The sequence below is a fragment of the Hippoglossus hippoglossus genome, chromosome 19 (genome assembly GCF_009819705.1).
Source record: "Hippoglossus hippoglossus isolate fHipHip1 chromosome 19, fHipHip1.pri, whole genome shotgun sequence".
NCBI lineage: Eukaryota > Metazoa > Chordata > Actinopteri > Pleuronectiformes > Pleuronectidae > Hippoglossus > Hippoglossus hippoglossus.
The window spans coordinates 760,817-778,316 of NC_047169.1; the positions used below are offsets into that span (position 1 = coordinate 760,817).

At 44.3% G+C, this 17,500-nt stretch overlaps 1 protein-coding gene across 1 annotated transcript in view; it reads right to left on the reverse strand.

Moving 5' to 3' along the window:
• The window catches only part of LOC117752416 (glutamate receptor ionotropic, delta-1-like), a 282,229-nt gene that overhangs the window by 17,357 nt on the left and 247,372 nt on the right, over positions 1-17,500 (reverse strand). The window contains 3 exon segments of the mRNA XM_034569680.1: positions 10,138-10,257; positions 13,174-13,335; positions 16,366-16,539. Of these exon segments, the coding sequence (XP_034425571.1) occupies positions 10,138-10,257; positions 13,174-13,335; positions 16,366-16,539 (456 nt within the window).

The following is a 17,500-nucleotide window of genomic DNA, read 5'->3' on the forward strand; positions in this document are numbered from 1 at the left end:
CTGAGTTTTAGATTCTTTCTTTATCCTAAAACGTGATTTTAATTACATAAAAATAATGTATAGTTTTCCGTGAAAGAATTTGAACTACATAATAATAATAGAAATAATGGAAACTGTTTGAACTAAATCAGAAACCATCTCATCTAACAACGTGTAAAATAACAAATCAAAGCAGAGACGTGATGTTTGATGCTTCACAGGTTTCGATGTTTGTCGCCACCGGCACATTTAATTTGTGACGAAGGTTCAACACTGAGCTTTTGTCAACAAGCTGAATTGTGACTCTGGGTTGTGTGCTTGCTGTTTGTCAGCAGGTTGTTCCCATTAGAGCTGGTGCGAGCTGTATAATGGGAGTGTGCACGCCCGGTCGTGTGTGTGTCACTTTGATAAAGAGCATCTCTTCCCCATGGAAACTCACACACATCCTGTTGGTTCTGTCTTTGTGAGGACCACAGCATTAATGATCACAACTAAATACTTTACATGAACCTGAACATGGTTTTAATCTGAACCTTCAAACAAGCATTAAATAAGTGTTTGGATACGTGTGTAAGTGAGGACCAGTCAAAAATGTCGATAATTTTAACTGGTCCTCACATAGATACAAGTACAAGTACATACACATATATTTGTGCTTGAATCTTGATATAATACTTTCTGAGCACTTTGTTTTCATAAGGTCCTTAAATAAATGTCTGTAAGGTTTATCATTTATACTCGTCCTCACAGAGATAGAAGTACACACACACACACACACACACACACACACACAGTTTATTGATTAGCTGCTGAACAGTCTTTACACTCATGCATGTCTGAACTCCCCCATTAATCCACAGTGCATCAGTTAAGTGTACAGACACACAGACACACACAGACACACACACACACACACACACACAGACAGACACACACACAGACACACACTGCCTCTTCGTCCCTTATGAGGAGCTCTGTGTTTAATTGCACATGAAGACGTCTCTGAGGGGACTCACACTCATCGGCCGCCTCGCTGTTGCACAAATTACACAAATCGGTTTAGGAGCGGTTTCATGCATCAACGTAAAAATATGAAAGGAAAAAAAATCGATACAATAAAAGCAGGTCACTTTCACATTAGAGGCGGCTGATAAACAGTGTTATTAACCACACGCTCGTTAGTTTCCGCTGACAGCTAATGCGAACACGCTCTCTAATCTCAGACAGAATGTCTTCATTAGCGTTGTTAAGCTAATCACACTATTTGTTGTCGTACAGTGCGCTGAGCTGTAAACAGCCGTCCGGGGTCAAACAGTCGCACATCGCACACACACCCGGGGTCGCCTCAAACAAATCACTCCACTAATGCTCGTCTGATGATGATGTTACTGTTAGATATGACACAGCGAAGTGGGTTTAACGAGCTCTGGTGCAAACACAGCTTCTCTGCTGATTGTACGTTATCGCTGGATCTCGACACTTATCAAAAAAACACGTAAGTAAATGTGTCTCATTCCTGTTTTTTTAATTCCTTCACACACCATCTCTACTGAGGGTCTGTTTGTTTTAATGTCACCTGCAGGCCACCGTAGATTCTCCTACACACTTCAGTTCGTTGTGATGCACAGCTTCACCACTAGATGTCATCAAATCTTACAACTGTATAACTTGCGGGCTACGTTACAACATGTACCATTTTATTTTATTTTAAAAACAACTCAAGTAAAAAAGTAACGAGTCACGGTGTCAACTTTATATTTACAGTCAATGATCCATGCCGACATTACTGGTGTAAGAAAAGTTACGTGAGATTTACTGTCAATGAACCTGTCGTGATGAATCGTGATGAATAGATAAAAATAAGGCTACGACGTGTACGACAGATGTTTGTTTCCTGAACAACCAAACAAACCAACCGTCATGACAACATGAAGCCAAACAGAGAAAAGCTCGAGGCGTTGATTGAGGTGGGAGTGAAAGAGCAGCAGGGAGAGAAAGGAAAGAAGAAGGAGTTGAATAACCAGAGATCTATTCTGAGCACTGGTGTCCTTTACATGATCTCCATCCTTCTTTCTCCTCTTCATGTGTGTGTGGGGGGGGGGGGTTCTTCATTAACACTGATAAATTAACTCCACCGGCTCCAAGCTGCTTTCAGACTCTTTGAGCTGATGAACCCCCCCCGGTCATCAGAATAAAGAAAAGAGAAGGAACGTTTTGAACCGAATCACTTTTTTGAGTTTCCTCCCTGGATGTGTAGCGAGTCGGAGTCTTCAGCCCCCTGCTGGCCACAAATGGGACTTTTACAGTTTTAAAGATGTCTTCACAGTCAGCCCCCCCGTCACACGGCTAATGGCGTCGCAGCACAAATTAAATCACTGTTGCAGAAATAAAATAAAATAATGATATCAAAGTCTGACTCATGTTCGGTGGCTCCTTTCAAATCATACAGATGCAATGTTTTGGTCGTTTGAGGCTTTTAACTCAAACAAACTTTTAATGGTTCAATAAAAAACGTAAAACGTTACATTTTAATTTAACATCTTCATACGACCTCCTTCAGCTGATGCATTTCCTCTTCCTGTTCGGTGAAGGGTTTTCTGAGGTAATCAACACTAATCGATTGTTTGAAGAGTTGCTACGATTTCATTGCACCGAGATTTTCTTTGGTTGATTACGAGCTTAAACACGATGGTGAAGATTAACATCTTGATTAGAGCGTTTGGCTTCATGTTTGTGTAACAGGAAGAAGTTGTTACGTGTCGACCATCTTTATTTACATAGTCTCTGATCGTCTTTATATAGAATCAGTTTGTTTGTACTTCCTGTCAGAGTCCTGTGTTTGGGATCTCTGCTGCTCCTCATGGGACTTTTTACAGTTATATTGTAGTTATTTGTTTGTTTGTTTGTTTGTTGTGTTGTGTAGTTTGTTGTGTTGTTCCTCTCAGCCTCAAACCTCCGTAACTCGTGTCCTTTCTTTCTTTAAATTCACTGACACTGAATGATCTGTAAGTTGGACGTCTGTTTCATTCCCTCGTGTCTGTTCACACCTGTTGTTCAATCTAACTTCAATTTTAGTTTAAATTTGAAGCACAAAGTGAGAAATGGTGTCGATCCTGCAGGAAAGTGCTGACGTCGTCAGAGGAAACCGTCTGTAAGAGAGTTTGCTGAACAACTAAACTTCCCCATGAAGAAATAATAAAGACGATGTGTTCTGCTGACAACAAACCGCCTATTATTCCTGACAATAATTAGATTATTAATAGTAGAAATAGATTTTCTGAAATGCCAGACAGTCCCCGGCGAGTTGCCGGTCTTTCTAACTGCAGCTCATTTCGCTGACGTACGGCAGTTGTGTTGCTGTGAGAGCAGCCGGTAATGAGACTGAGGCGAGACAACAGGAAAGTGAGAGATGCTTCTGGAAGCTGCTGAGGGACGAGTGGTGTTTCATTACAGAATCAGCATATTACACAACCTGCGACGACATGTCTGAGTTTATCTGACACATCAGTGTTTGTGTTCCTCGTCCCATGGAACCTCCTGTTCAGAGCTTTTCACGAAAAATAAAAACGTGACTCAAGAAATCGGCTGCCGAGCGAGATCGTTTCAACAGCTACGACCGACGTTATAAAGAGACGATTCATTTTAATGTTGATATTATCTGTGAAAATTGTTTATGTTTGTGTGAATACATTTGTCTGGGGGGGGGGGGGGGGGGGGTTAACAAGATTGAGTTGTTTTGAAACTTAACATGAAGTGAACACAGAAGTCTGTGACGGACAGAAATATAAAATCATTTCCTGAAACTAACACATGATCATTAATTACTTAGTTAATTACAACGCTAGCAAAGTGACGAAAAGTCCAAAACGTTCTGGAACAAATTTGACAAGAAGTCAAACAATGACAATTTCTTTTCTTTTACTGTATTTGCAGTTATTAGCAGTGAAGCCGCTCAGTTTCTAAGAAGCAGGAGGAGCCATGCTGACGACTGCAGCTTCGCTCTGCTCGGAGGTTTACTCTCTCCTCAGGGAATTTGCTTATGTTCACAGTTTCAGATTAAAAGAGACTCTCTGACAAACATGAGCTTAAATCTAATCTTTAGAAATCCAGAAATCCTGAGGAATCATAAAGACTGTTGACACGGATCTGATCTGGACATCCTTCTCATGCTGGTTTCACATCCAGCTCGACTCAGTTCCCTGCGGAGGTCAAACACGGCGGATACATTTCCTCCTCGCCGCCTCATGCATTATTCCTAACCTCCCTGCTTCTTCCCTTTCCCTCAAAATGTCAGACCTCCTTTTTCCCCTCTTGTCATTCACAAGCTGAGCGTCTGTATCTGTGTAACTCACTCTCCTCTCACTCCCCCCCCCCCGATGCTCCCGCCTCCACAGACGTCTTTTTATTCCCTCTCCTTCACCTCCTGGTTTACGGTCGTGATTGAGGGCGACTGTGGAGGATGTCGTTTCAGCGCCGAGGCCTCATCACTCATCACCTCGCTGCTGTGTATGAGTCCCAGACGTCACCTGTCAATCACAGGGTGTGGGCGGTGACTATGATGAACTGAAGTTTCAGTTTCTGTTTCATTATTAACACTAAGCTCATGTAACAATTAAAACATTTTAAATCAGTCACTCGTTCTTCTCTTCACTAAAGAAGAAAAGATTTATCTGACAATGTTAATGAAGCTTTTTGTTCACAGCAGAATAATGAAGTCACACATCACGTGATATTCATTTTCTATATGAACCTGAACGGACGCGTCTCATCTTCGTCCAAAATGAAGCCAAAATATCTCATAATATAGAAACGCTGCCATTTTGTGCCACGGACATGGTCTTTGTGTAGTTGTGAGGACGATTGTTAACATAACACAATCCCTCAACTTCAGGGTTAAAATTCAAAGCACAACATAAAGTCTTAAACCTCAAACAGCTCAGTGACGATGTGAGGAGCAGCAACAATGTCCTCACAATGATATCATGATAAAATGGACAAACACACACACACACACACACACACACACACACACACTAATAACACTGCAGTCACATGTGTTGTTTCAATAAAAGCAAAGTCCCCCTGAAGTGATTCTGCTGAGGTAAACATATATTTGCTCCAAGGACACACACGTACAGTAAGGTCAATACTTTATACACACACACACACATACAGACACACACACACATTCAGCCACCCACAAACACTCGACCCCCCCCCCCCCCCCCACACACACACACACTGATCAGGATCCACGCTGCTGTTCTACACTCCCTCCACAGGATGTCCTTTGATGCATTTCACTGTTGTAAAACCTCTTTGATGTTTCTAATCTACACAAAGCTTCACTCTCCGGGGCCTTTTCAAAGAAAAACACACCAATATGAATGTCAATTAGTGTGTGTGTGTGTCTTTGTGTGTCTGTGTGTGTCTGTGCGTGTGTTTCCGAGCTTTTGATTTGCACCTTTTTAGTTCCTCTCTACTGTAAAGACGATCCGTGGGCGTTGGATGATTAGCGCAGCTCCAGGGACTCCACCGACCCGAGCTTCGTATTCAGGAGCTCCATCACAAAACTTCACAGAAACATGTTTTTCATTATTTGGAATCAGTTCGGGACCATAAAAAATAACTATATATAGAAAAGTATGTAAAGATAACTTAATTGTCGTCTTCTGACTCAACTTCTGACCCAAGTTTTTTTGATTGGCCCAGAAAACGATGATTCTAATTATTAGATTAAATTTCTGTCAGTAGATTCTATTGAGTCCTTCACACTGGACCTGTGATATTCAGCCCAGAGCCCAGTTTTCCTTTGCCATCAAGTTGTTTCAGAAATCCAAACATTGCATCTGTTTGATTTTCATTTTCAGCACCGAGCCTAATTTGGCGTCTCTGCGTGGGACGTTCAGGAGCTCGGTGGTCGTTCGCCTGCTGGATCTCAAATGACGAGGAGAACATCTTTGTGGCTCTGGGGCAGAATGGAAAGAGAGAAAATATCCATCCTGCTCCATGTATTATTCACAGAAATTAGCGAGCTGCTAGTTTTCAAAGACACAAATTGTTGTAATGAGTCCAAATTTCCTCTGGGATTTGAAATTAGTCGTCTCAGGCTCATTTCTGTTCTCCAGCATTTCTAATGGGTTCACAGCAGACAGACCAGTAACAATGCGGGGCCCATTATGGACTAATGGGTGGGTAATATCCATCTGCTAAATAATTACAAACTTTCTTTAGACTCCATGAGAAACGAGACAAAGCTGAGTCTGTCCTATTGGTCAGCTTCTTTTCAATAGACGGTGAATATATAACAACCATTTCAAGTAGGAAGTTGTATAATCTACTGTAAATGATGTGGGTCATTATAATGTAAAACTGATTCTACAAACACTTATTTAATGATGAGTAACTGTACATTCATGTGATTGTTATGTGTAATTTAAAGAGTATTTTGAAGTACAATCCATAAACAATGAGTTATGTTTCACTGATCCAGATAAAAAGATATGTATCATGTTTTTACATGTTTCATAAAATATAAACCTAATGTGCATAAACAACACTGAGCTGGAAACTCCCTGAACACGTTGTGCCCTCTGACCTCTGACCTCTGACCTGTGCTGTGTGGTCTCACAGACAGAGGGTTCCTGGTTCGAATCCCAGCTTGACTCTGGCTCACAGTAAAGCTGAGGTTTGGTTAATTAACTCTGAATCTGCGTTTTGGTTTAAAGAAGCTTCATCTCTGCTTTAGATACGTCTGGTGTCCACACGGAGTTTCCTGACTCTGGATCAGAGACTTGTGTGAACTGATCTCGTTTCAGTTTGAAAACTCTGGGTTTGTGTTTGAGTCTGAACAGAAACTGAGACTTTAGTAAACGATGACACGTTCTCTTCCTGATTGGTTCTCATCAGTCACACGTCTGGATGGGGATCCTCTTTGTTACTGAGCATCAACGGACTCATTTCTTTATAATCCTGATTAACTCCTCATCCTTCTCATTTCTCTGCCCCGCTGGAGACTCGCTGAGGAGCCTCTCGAGTCCTCACACCTCACGTTCAGAACCACTGCAGCTAAATCGGGTCTTTATTAGAAGTTGGAGAGTTTGTGTGTCTGAAGTCATCGCAGCTGCCGTCTGATTAAAAACAGAGAATCTCCGACACTCCCTCCGAGGACGGTGGGCGAGAGCATAATGTCCTCTGACACATGTTCAGGCGCTGCCGCTAAACGAAGAGGATTTTCCTGGGGTGGGGGGGGCGATTTACCGACAACAAATTGCTGAGAGGACGCATCAAAAGTCAATGAGATGAGAAAAGTGAGGATGGATAGATGGGATAATACACGGGGGAGGTCTGAAGGACCGGAGCGCTCGCCACCGCACGAGTTTCCGAGGAAAGAGGGAAATAACATTTCACTCTCCATCAGGTCTGATCTGGAGCTGGGGGGGGGGCGATGGCCCGAGGAGAGAGGAGCGGCGTGGACACTCAGATGGAGATGTGATAGCAAAGTGGCTGAGATCTCAGAGCCAGGATCACGACGTCGACTTGTCACAAACTCTGTCAAAGTTTCCTGTGAATCTTTCTCTTGAAGCGAGTCGGACGGAGGTTCGTTCTTCAGGAAAACGTTCGTAGAATAAAAACACAAACTGATTCCAGACAGATTTATTATAATGTAAGGTTTTGAGTTTGAGAATCCTCCTCAGTTTCTGGAAACATGGCTCCTGCTTTGTGAATCAAGCTTTTAGTTTTACAGAAAGAAATCCAGTTTCAATCAAAACAACAAGCTGCTGATTGTTTGTGTTTTACAGCTGAATCGTTCTCACTGCATCATGTTCCTCTTTGTCGATCATTGTGTGTCTGTGTGTCAGGTGTGTGTGTGTGTGTCTGTGTGTGTGTGTGTCTGTGTGTGTGTGCTATAGGCCTATGTTCTCCTAATGACCATTATGTAACTCGGGGGAACTCATAACTATGAGTGAGAAGCCAGGTGATTAAATCCTCATCATTTTGTGTGTGTGTGTGTTTGTGTGTGTGTGTGTGTGTGTGTGTGTGTGTGTGTGTGTGTGTGTGTGTGTGTGTGTGTGTGTGTTTCTGTTGTTGTGTTTGCTCCCAAGCTCTTGAATTATCTAAATTGCTCAGACCACTTGTAAACTTGTAATTTAACACAAATTTAAAAGAAAAATCAATTTAAACAGAAATTTCATATTTTATATTGACTTTTTTTTGTATAAATTGTAAATAAAATAATCAGAACATGTTTTGTACACAGATGAAAACTCTGAATTAAAATGAGAATCAGTGAAGTGCAGCGATTCAGTCAATGTGTCTGGTTCCCTTTCATCTGTTTAATTATATTTACAACATCTTTATATATAATTTATATCTCAATCAATTATTTATTCTTCCTCATCTCTTCACTGTCCTTCAATCTTTTTTATTTTAATTCATTTCTTCATCTCATCTCTTTCTCTTCTCTCACTACAAAGTCATTTTCATTTCTATTTCTCTCTTAATAGTTTATTTTGATTCCTTTTCTTTCCTTTGCTCATCAGTATTGATTCATCTGCTCTAATGTCGAACACTCGTACATTTACAGGCAGACGAGTTAAAACTCCACTGAGCGTTAATTAAAACCACTTTCGTGCTGTTAAATATCATGTCACAGCTAAACTGCGACGCCGTTCATCAAGGTTAACGCAACACGGTTAAACAACTTTTCCAATGATTGGGAAAATTAATGAAGTGAGGATCGTTCCAGCTCGCTGTTGCATAAATGATGACCGTGTTCGTCACAGAGGAGGAACCTATAAATGTGCCTGTTCCACGACCACAGCTCCCATGAGGCTCTGATGCTGGTTCCACGCTGGTCCACAGGAGGCCCGCCCACTTCCTGTTGACGCTGTGAACTGGCTGCAGTTCACTAGAGGGCAGCAGCGAGTCAGTCCGCAATGAGCCGGAGCTGAACAACTAAAATAGTTTTTACACCAACTTCCAGACATGAAGTCACTTTGTACTTTTAATTTGGGGAACATTGATTTTTACTACGAGTATTAAGGCCATATGATTTTTTTTTTTAGAATAAAGTCCAAATTTTACAAAAAATAATAAGAATATAACAAGAAGAAAGTTGTAATAGAATGAAAATAAAGTTTTCTCAAGAAAAGTAGCTGCTAACTGCTCATGGAGGCGTAGATAACTTTATTCCACGTTCACACAGAAACTCTTGGGGAAACAAAAGGTTTTTCACTTCACGTCTAGATCTAATCCGATTGAACTGTATATATTGTTCGTACCTTTAATATCAAATTTCCTTTCGCCAACATCATGTTTCGGTGCTACAGCTCCATATAGATATCCATTCATTCTGACCTACCTCGCTAGCGCCCCCTACACAACACAGAAGTTGTGAGAGTGGAACTTCAACAGTCAACATGAAGGTTCAGCTGTAAACTGAGAAATGACGTGACCAGAAGACGGCAGCGCGTCGAGTCGTCTTTATATTCACGCTCCCGCCGCTCGACCTCCTGCAGAATAACGTGCACGGCTGCATCACACATCAGATCCTCGTCTCAACATGGATTACCACCTGCTGCATGTGACACAACTGACGCAACACAACGCGAACACACGCAGGTGAGAGCCTGAAGACAACTCACTAATATCCATATCATCCCAGAGAGCGGTGATCAGGAAGCAGCATTAACATCGGCCTGAGGCGGCTGCAGCTGCAAATAACACTGAGTGGGATTTAATGAGCTGTGGAGGTTGGAATGTAAATCTCCTTCTATTGATTAGTCTTATAATACATTTGTTAATGTGGAGATGTAATTATTGTCCTAATTATCATTAACGAAGACGTTCTAAATGTTTTGCATCTGTATCCAACGTTCACTTGAGAACAAACTCCGATAGATGGAAATTCAAACCTGATGCTAAGTTTCAAACACAGGAAGAATCTGTATAATCTGGATGTCTGGGAGCTCATAGGATCGCTCGCTGTAACAATGATGTTTCCTTTTCATCAACAACTGGAACACTTTCTCCGTCCAGCCTCTTTAGACTTGAGTTCCCCGTGTGATGACAACACGTCTGAGTGATGGAGTAGTGTCTTCACACACGATGTCTCCGTCCGGTCCGCTGGTCTGAAGTGAAATGCTGTGAACTCACCCTCTTGATGTCCTTGCCGAAGGTCTCACTGAAGCTGGAGCCCAGGATCTCGAACTGGACGTGGGAGTTGGTGCCGCCTTCCTTAAAATCCATCGTGCCCGTCAGACCCGTGATGTTACCCTGGAGGACAGAAGCAGACGCATGGATGGGAAATCTGTAGAAGACAAGATAAACCTTCTTCTGTGCCTTCTTCACAGATCTGGATAATCCTGTTCAGTGCAGCTTTTTATCCTGTTAAGAAACTGGAGCTCAAAGACCACACTGCAGTTTCCACTTGAATCAATTTAACTGTGACAGCACTGACATTAATAAACATTTGACTTATCTGATTTATTATTATTACATGGTGATTTTGTATAAAGCAATTTAAACATTTAAAGAGCTTCGCCAACAGTGGATTGTTGTTTCTCATGCTGATAAGTGAGAGTTTGAGATGATATCTCAAGCTGGACACGATTCATTTTTGAGATTTATTACAGTATTTATAAACACATAGCATATCTAGGTAATGAGGTTCCACACACACATACACACCGGTGAAAAGTAAAGAGCCAACTTTACATTCTACTTTATTATGATGCGTTTTTATCATGTCACTATTGTAAAAGAGGCCGCGCCAATATTGTTAAGTGTAATATTCTACCACATAAAATATAATGAAGTGACAGAGAGAGGCAGGGAGACGGTAAGAGAGAGAGGCACGATGAAGGGAGAAGGGCATTGAGGAGACATTCAAAAAAGAGTAAGGATGGAGAGAATCAAATGGAGTGGTAGAAGACAGCAGCGAGAGAAGTGGGAACAGGAAAGAGGCAAATGAGAGGGGGATGAACAAAAAGAGGGATAAAGTTTTACCCTGATGACGAGGCTGGTTTACATTCAGACTGATAACGCAGAGCCGATGCCTTCGCCAACGCCCCGAAGCATCAGGAGCATGAATCTGAATCAAACTGTCAACGCGCTGGTTGGCTCAGTGTTGACATTCTGCAGCTCGTGTTGGAGCTAAAGCTCAGAAACATTCAACAACAGCTACTACAACTTAGAACAGTGAGAAGACGATGGAGAACATCGTGACTCCAGAAGTTAGGTGAGTCCTCTGCACCGACCACTGAGAGACGAGCAGGAAGTAACGTCGTGAAGTTCTAGGGAGGTGTACTTATCCGTATGTACAGTTGCCGTATACCTATGTGGTTCCTATGCCGTACCAATGCAGTACCTATAGTGTACTGATGGTATAACAATGACCAGGTGTAGGCAGAAGTACAGAGTAATAATATATAGTAATAGAGTAAAGTACAGAGTGAACTGGTCTTCAGTTTATCAGGTTGTGTTCCATGATGCTTTGTGAGCTGCTAAGTCATATTGATGCCAAAATGCATCGCCATGGAAACCATCAGTCCAGGAGAATTAGATCTCTGATCAGTAGTTAGATAAGGATCAACCTCATCACGTCCTGATCAGAGATCTGCTTCCTGGCCCCCTGGTGGATCCCAGTGTCTGGATGTAGGAGATGTGTTAGAAAAGCAGAGCTGCTCCGGAGAAAGGCCACGTTCATGTTTTCATGTTTGATGTGAAACGAGACGACAGCCAGCACACAGGCCGACCAACTAAATGTTTCTCCGTCACCAGCAAAGGTCGCAGTCATTGTCACCTGGAGGAGAATAAAGTTTCATTATGTGTGTGTTGGTTTGTGAGCGGCTTGCTGCACACTCAATGATGCTTCCAGTCGTCGGCCTTTCAACAATACAGATGTAAGTTCACGTGTCGTTTCCTGGATGTTTGGACGACAGAACATCGCTCGGGGCTCGAGGGGATTTCAGTGAAACAGTTTGGAAACAGTTTCAGCTGATTGGAAGCAAACCTCTTAACTGAATCGTTAAAAACAACAAGTGTGACTCTACTTTACTGCTCAGATGAATTAAATGATGAAGATTGATTATGATTATGATGATGAGCATCTCTGAACCTCACAGTTTTAGCAGATTTCTGCCCTGAATGAAACTAAACGTTCAGTTAGTGTCAACCAACGAGTTCCCAAACCAAACTGTGACAATCTCAGCTAATGTGAGTCAGACTGGTTCAGTTGGTAAAACTAACCATGATTTATATCATCAGTGACAGAGTGTGGTAGAGCAGTGGTTTAGTTCTTCTGTATCACAGGTTTGTTTTATTAATGGTTAATGATTTCAGGACTTGTGATGCTCAACAAAGCTTCTTTCTTTCATGTCACTGTTTACATATCATGTGCATATTAAACAGGAAACAGACAGAAGGATTGATCACTAACGAGCTCGGCGGTTGTTAACGGGACACGTGTCAAGATAACAAACTGCTTTTTAATTTACGAAGAGAAAAACAAGCTCATCAGTGCATCTGAGAACCGTCTCCGACCAATTAGAGTGAGAGACTTCAGGTGCATCGCAGATGAATGAATTTCTCTCTTTATGTTTCACCGGCTGCGTCTCATGTTTGATTTATTTTTTGTTCACAAAGGTTTTGTTGAGGTCGGTTGAAATCTAATCACACTTTAATCTTCTCCTTCTTATGCACTCCTCATCTTCAAAGCTCTATTTGATTCAGCTGTAATGCATCTTGACGTCTGTTGCCAACCGCCAATAAACAGAACAAAGAAGAAGAGGAAGAAGGTTGCCACCCGCCGGTGGACCGAAAGAGAAGAGGAAGAAGAAGTGTGGGAGGTGATTCTGAAGAAGAAGAAGAAGAAGAAGAAGAAGACGACACAGTAGATGGCTGTGATGCACCTTGATGTTTGTTGCCACCGTCCATTAAACCAAAGGAGAAGACGTGTGTGAGGTGATTAGATGCACCAGAGGCTCCTGGTTCTCACATTCAAACCGTGAACCAGCCTTGAAAATAAGAATCAGTTGAACACGTTGAGTTAGAGGACGTATGAACTGTTCATCTCTCATTATGCCAACGCCCACTGAGACTGAAGACACGTGAATGGTGACTTGAGGATTCCATTGAAACCCTGAACCAGGTTTGCTCTTGTTCTCTAAACGTGCTGGTCTGGGTCAGTACCTTCTGGATGGTCTCCAGCATGGACCAGCCTCCGTTCCAGGGCTTGGTGGACTTCCTGATGCAGTTGAGACTCGCCATACTGTGCCACTTCCTGTCCTCCAGCTTCCTGTAGAAGGCGTTGGCCATCATCAGCACGCTGTCGTACAGGTAGAGGTTGGACACCTGGACAGAGGACGAGGACAACTTCATAAAGCACGAAGATTCACCTGCTTCAGACACAAACACCTGCAAACACTAAAGAACCTGGTCCACAGACACAGGACCGTGCAGCTCTATGAAGACAAACAGATATTAGATATTCTTTATTCCCACTTGTTAACAGATTCTGTGTTTGACGGCTGAAGGAACCGAAACCACATAAATCAACATTTAACCTTTTACATGAATTATTGAGTCAAACAGACGCTTTTCTTTCACCTGCAACAGAAGATGTTTGCCTGAGGTCAGAGGAAAAGAGAGAAGGATGGAGGAGAGGAAAGAGGGGAGGAGAAAGGATGGAGCAGACAAATTAAGGATGCAAGGAAGGATGGAAGGAATAAGAATGAGACGGAGAGCAGACGGATAAATAAAAGAGGAACATTGGTAAAATCAGGTAGAAAGAAAGGAGAACGAGAGAAAGAACGAGAGACTGAAAGATGACAAACGAGGAGTTTCAACAAAGAAACAGAAAAACAAAAAGAACCAAAGTGTGGTGAGAAGGAAGAAGCTGCAGGGAGGGAGCGAGGGAGGGAGCGAGGGAGGGAAAGAGGGAGGGAGCGAGGGAGGGAGCGAGGGAGGGAGCGAGGGAGGGAGCGAGGGAGGGAAAGAGGGAGGGAGCGAGGGAGGGAGCGAGGGAGGGAGCGAGGGAGGGAAAGAGGGAGGGAGCGAGGGAGGGAGCGAGGGAGGGAAAGAGGGAGGGAGCGAGGGAGGGAGCGAGGGAGGGAGCGAGGGAGGGAAAGAGGGAGGGAGCGAGGGAGGGAGCGAGGGAGGGAGCGAGGGAGGGAGCGAGGGAGGGAGCGAGGGAGGGAAAGAGGGAGGGAAAGAGGGAGGGAGCGAGAGAGGGAAAGAGGGAGGGAGCGAGGGAGGGAGCGAGGGAGGGAGCGAGGGAGGGAGCGAGGGAGGGAAAGAGGGAGGGAGCGAGAGAGGGAAAGAGGGAGGGAGCGAGGGAGGGAGCGAGGGAGGGAGCGAGGGAGGGAAAGAGGGAGGGAGCGAGGGAGGGAGCGAGGGAGGGAGCGAGGGAGGGAGCGAGGGAGGGAAAGAGGGAGGGAGCGAGGGAGGGAGCGAGGGAGGGAGCGAGGGAGGGAAAGAGGGAGGGAGCGAGGGAGGGAGCGAGGGAGGGAGCGAGGGAGGGAAAGAGGGAGGGAGCGAGGGAGCGAGGGAGGGAGCGAGGGAGGGAAAGAGGGAGGGAGCGAGGGAGGGAGCGAGGGAGGGAGCGAGGGAGGGAAAGAGGGAGGGAGCGAGGGAGGGAGCGAGGGAGGGAAAGAGGGAGGGAGCGAGGGAGGGAGCGAGGGAGGGAAAGAGGGAGGGAGCGAGGGAGGGAGCGAGGGAGGGAGCGAGGGAGGGAGGGAGGGAGCGAGGGAGGGAGGGAGGGAGCGAGGGAGGGAGGGAGGGAGCGAGGGAGGGAGCGAGGGAGGGAAAGAGGGAGGGAGCGAGGGAGGGAGCGAGGGAGGGAGCGAGGGAGGGAGCGAGGGAGGGAAAGAGGGAGGGAGCGAGGGAGGGAGGGAGGGAGCGAGGGAGGGAGCGAGGGAGGGAGGGAGGGAAAGAGGGAGGGAGCGAGGGAGGGAGCGAGGGAGGGAGCGAGGGAGGGAGCGAGGGAGGGAGCGAGGGAGGGAAAGAGGGATGGAGCGAGGGAGGGAGCGAGGGAGGGAGCGAGGGAGGGAAAGAGGGAGGGAGCGAGGGAGGGAGCGAGGGAGGGAGCGAGGGAGGGAGCGAGGGAGGGAGCGAGGGAGGAAGAAGACGAGTGTGAGCCCTCGTAGCTTCACACAGATCTGAACCAACACGTCCGACACACACTCGTCTACACAAACGTCAAAACAAGACCAAACACATTTGTCAGCATGAATTACAGTAATTGTTCTGTTTGCTGTTTTTAAATGTCAACCACACGTCACACTTCACTACTGAGTGTGTGTGTGTGTGTGTGTGTGTGTTGATAAATGGACTCACTCTGCAGGAGAAGAAGCTTCGTGACTTTTTACCACAACACACACAGAAGTTTGGAGTCGACACCAGAGGAGACAAAGGTCACATAGAGGTCGTGTTGTTGACTGATCATCTCAGACAGAAACTGATCGACAGACATTTGATTATTTTAAGATGTTTGAGGATCAACCATGTTCTGTGACCATCACTCAGTAGAACTCATCCTCCATCACTCAGTCCTCTGCACGTCTCACCATCAGTTTGGTCCATGTCCCATCTGCTAACATGGAGGAGGAGGTTTATGACCGATACTGCGGTCAGCCACCAGGGGAGCCCAGATGACGTTTTGAGGACGGTCATATCTTTATTCACGATCTATGACTTGATAATGAGATGTTGTTTGGTTTAAATATTTGTATACATTTGTTTTGTTTCATTTAATCTAATTCACGACGACAAGCCACTTTGTCCATCTGCCTCCTGGTGGTTGTTTGTCAGTATGGCGGCTCCCAGCTCTGGGATCAGAGGTTTCACTGTGCTCAGAAAGATGTTCAACAAGGGGGCGGAGCCAGGATTCTCTTTGTATATAGAGCATTAGGGACATTTTTGTGTTGCTTTTCGATATAAAATGTTTTATAAATGTCCTTTGAGTTGTACTTTCTGTCTCTTACCACAGAACTGGAGACTTTGGATCAATAATTCGTCCGTTTTACTGAATTCATTCCCTCGTCACTTCAATCGCAGAATAAAACGCCCTGAATGAATCCTCAGGTTTTTCTGTCCAACTCATCAAATCCCGTCTGTCCTCTGTGAGACGATTTATCAGCTGAAGGACACAGATGATTCTCAACAAAGTGATATATTGAGCAATCAAATTAGTAGTTTGAGAAAACGAGTTCTGAGCCGACGGTAACGATTTATTAAAAGTTTTCCATCTTCACTCAAGAACTTTTCAAAGAGAAGAAAATCCAGACTTGTCAAAGTGAGGACATTTCAGAGACACGTTCCCAGGAAGTGACCCCTTTCAGAATAAAATAGATCTTTCAGCCCTGCTCAGTAACTCAGCGTTACCTCCAGGTTCTGCAGGTACCCTTCCTGCGGGTTGCACAGCAGCGATGATATCCGGTGGTTCTGCCTCATGCAGCGGCTGCTGCCGTCCTTCCACAGCGGGAAGATCTGCCGAATCACCGTCATGCGCCCCAGTGCACTGTGGGTAAGCTCCAGGATCTCTGTGTCGCTGATTTCCTGCAGGAGAAGAGAGAAGGACAAGTGATTCTGATGTTTCCTCAGAGGAGCTGAGAGGGAACTTTAGTGTCGCAGTTTATTTCACCTGGAAAACGTCAGCTCCGCAACTGACGATATTAGTTTGATTGTGTTTTAACAAGATGTGAAAATAATCACAGTCAACGAGTTTAACACCGAGTTCACCCTTAATACGCTTCTTGTATTTAAATTCCCTTTAATTAAATGAAATCCCCCTCAAATGAAATCACTATAATAATAATGAACTCACAGCTGATTTATGGAGAAACTCCACATGATGTGATTTAAAGGGTTGAAACTTGACTCGAGTTGTTTCTGCAGCTGACGATGTTTAAAAGACCAGTTTGAAACATAAAGGAAGACGAGGACGAGTGAGGACAACTGTAAACTTTACTTCAACTTTAGTAGAAATGGTTACAGACTAATAATAGTAATTAAATAGAAATAAGAAATATTATTGATTATAAAAACACATCAGGTTCGGCCTTATTGAATCTGATGATGAACTCCCAGTTTCCTGACTTCAGTTGTTATCTGATTCTTCTTCAGGCTTCTACCCTGTGATCTCCTGCAGGAGGAGCTTCTCCCTCATTACCTTCATCTAACGAGTCATTAGCCTTTAGTTTGGAGGAGACGCTCAGGACACCGGCTCTGATGGACTCAGCTGTCGATACAGATGGAAGCTTTAACTGTCACATCTGGAGTCGCTGTAACGTCACCTGGAGTTTTTCACAAAGCAGCCGATTTGCATTTGAATGTGTTTTTTACAGTCAGAGTTCGTTTCTCATCTCGTCTGCTTCCGATTGGACACCTCAGGTAATGAGCTTCTCTTCAGCGTGAACTACAACCTCAACACAAAGAAGAGACAGATGTGACACGTCTCTGGTGCCGGGGCATTGTGTGGGGGACGCATCTTAATGACACAAGTACATGAACTGAACCA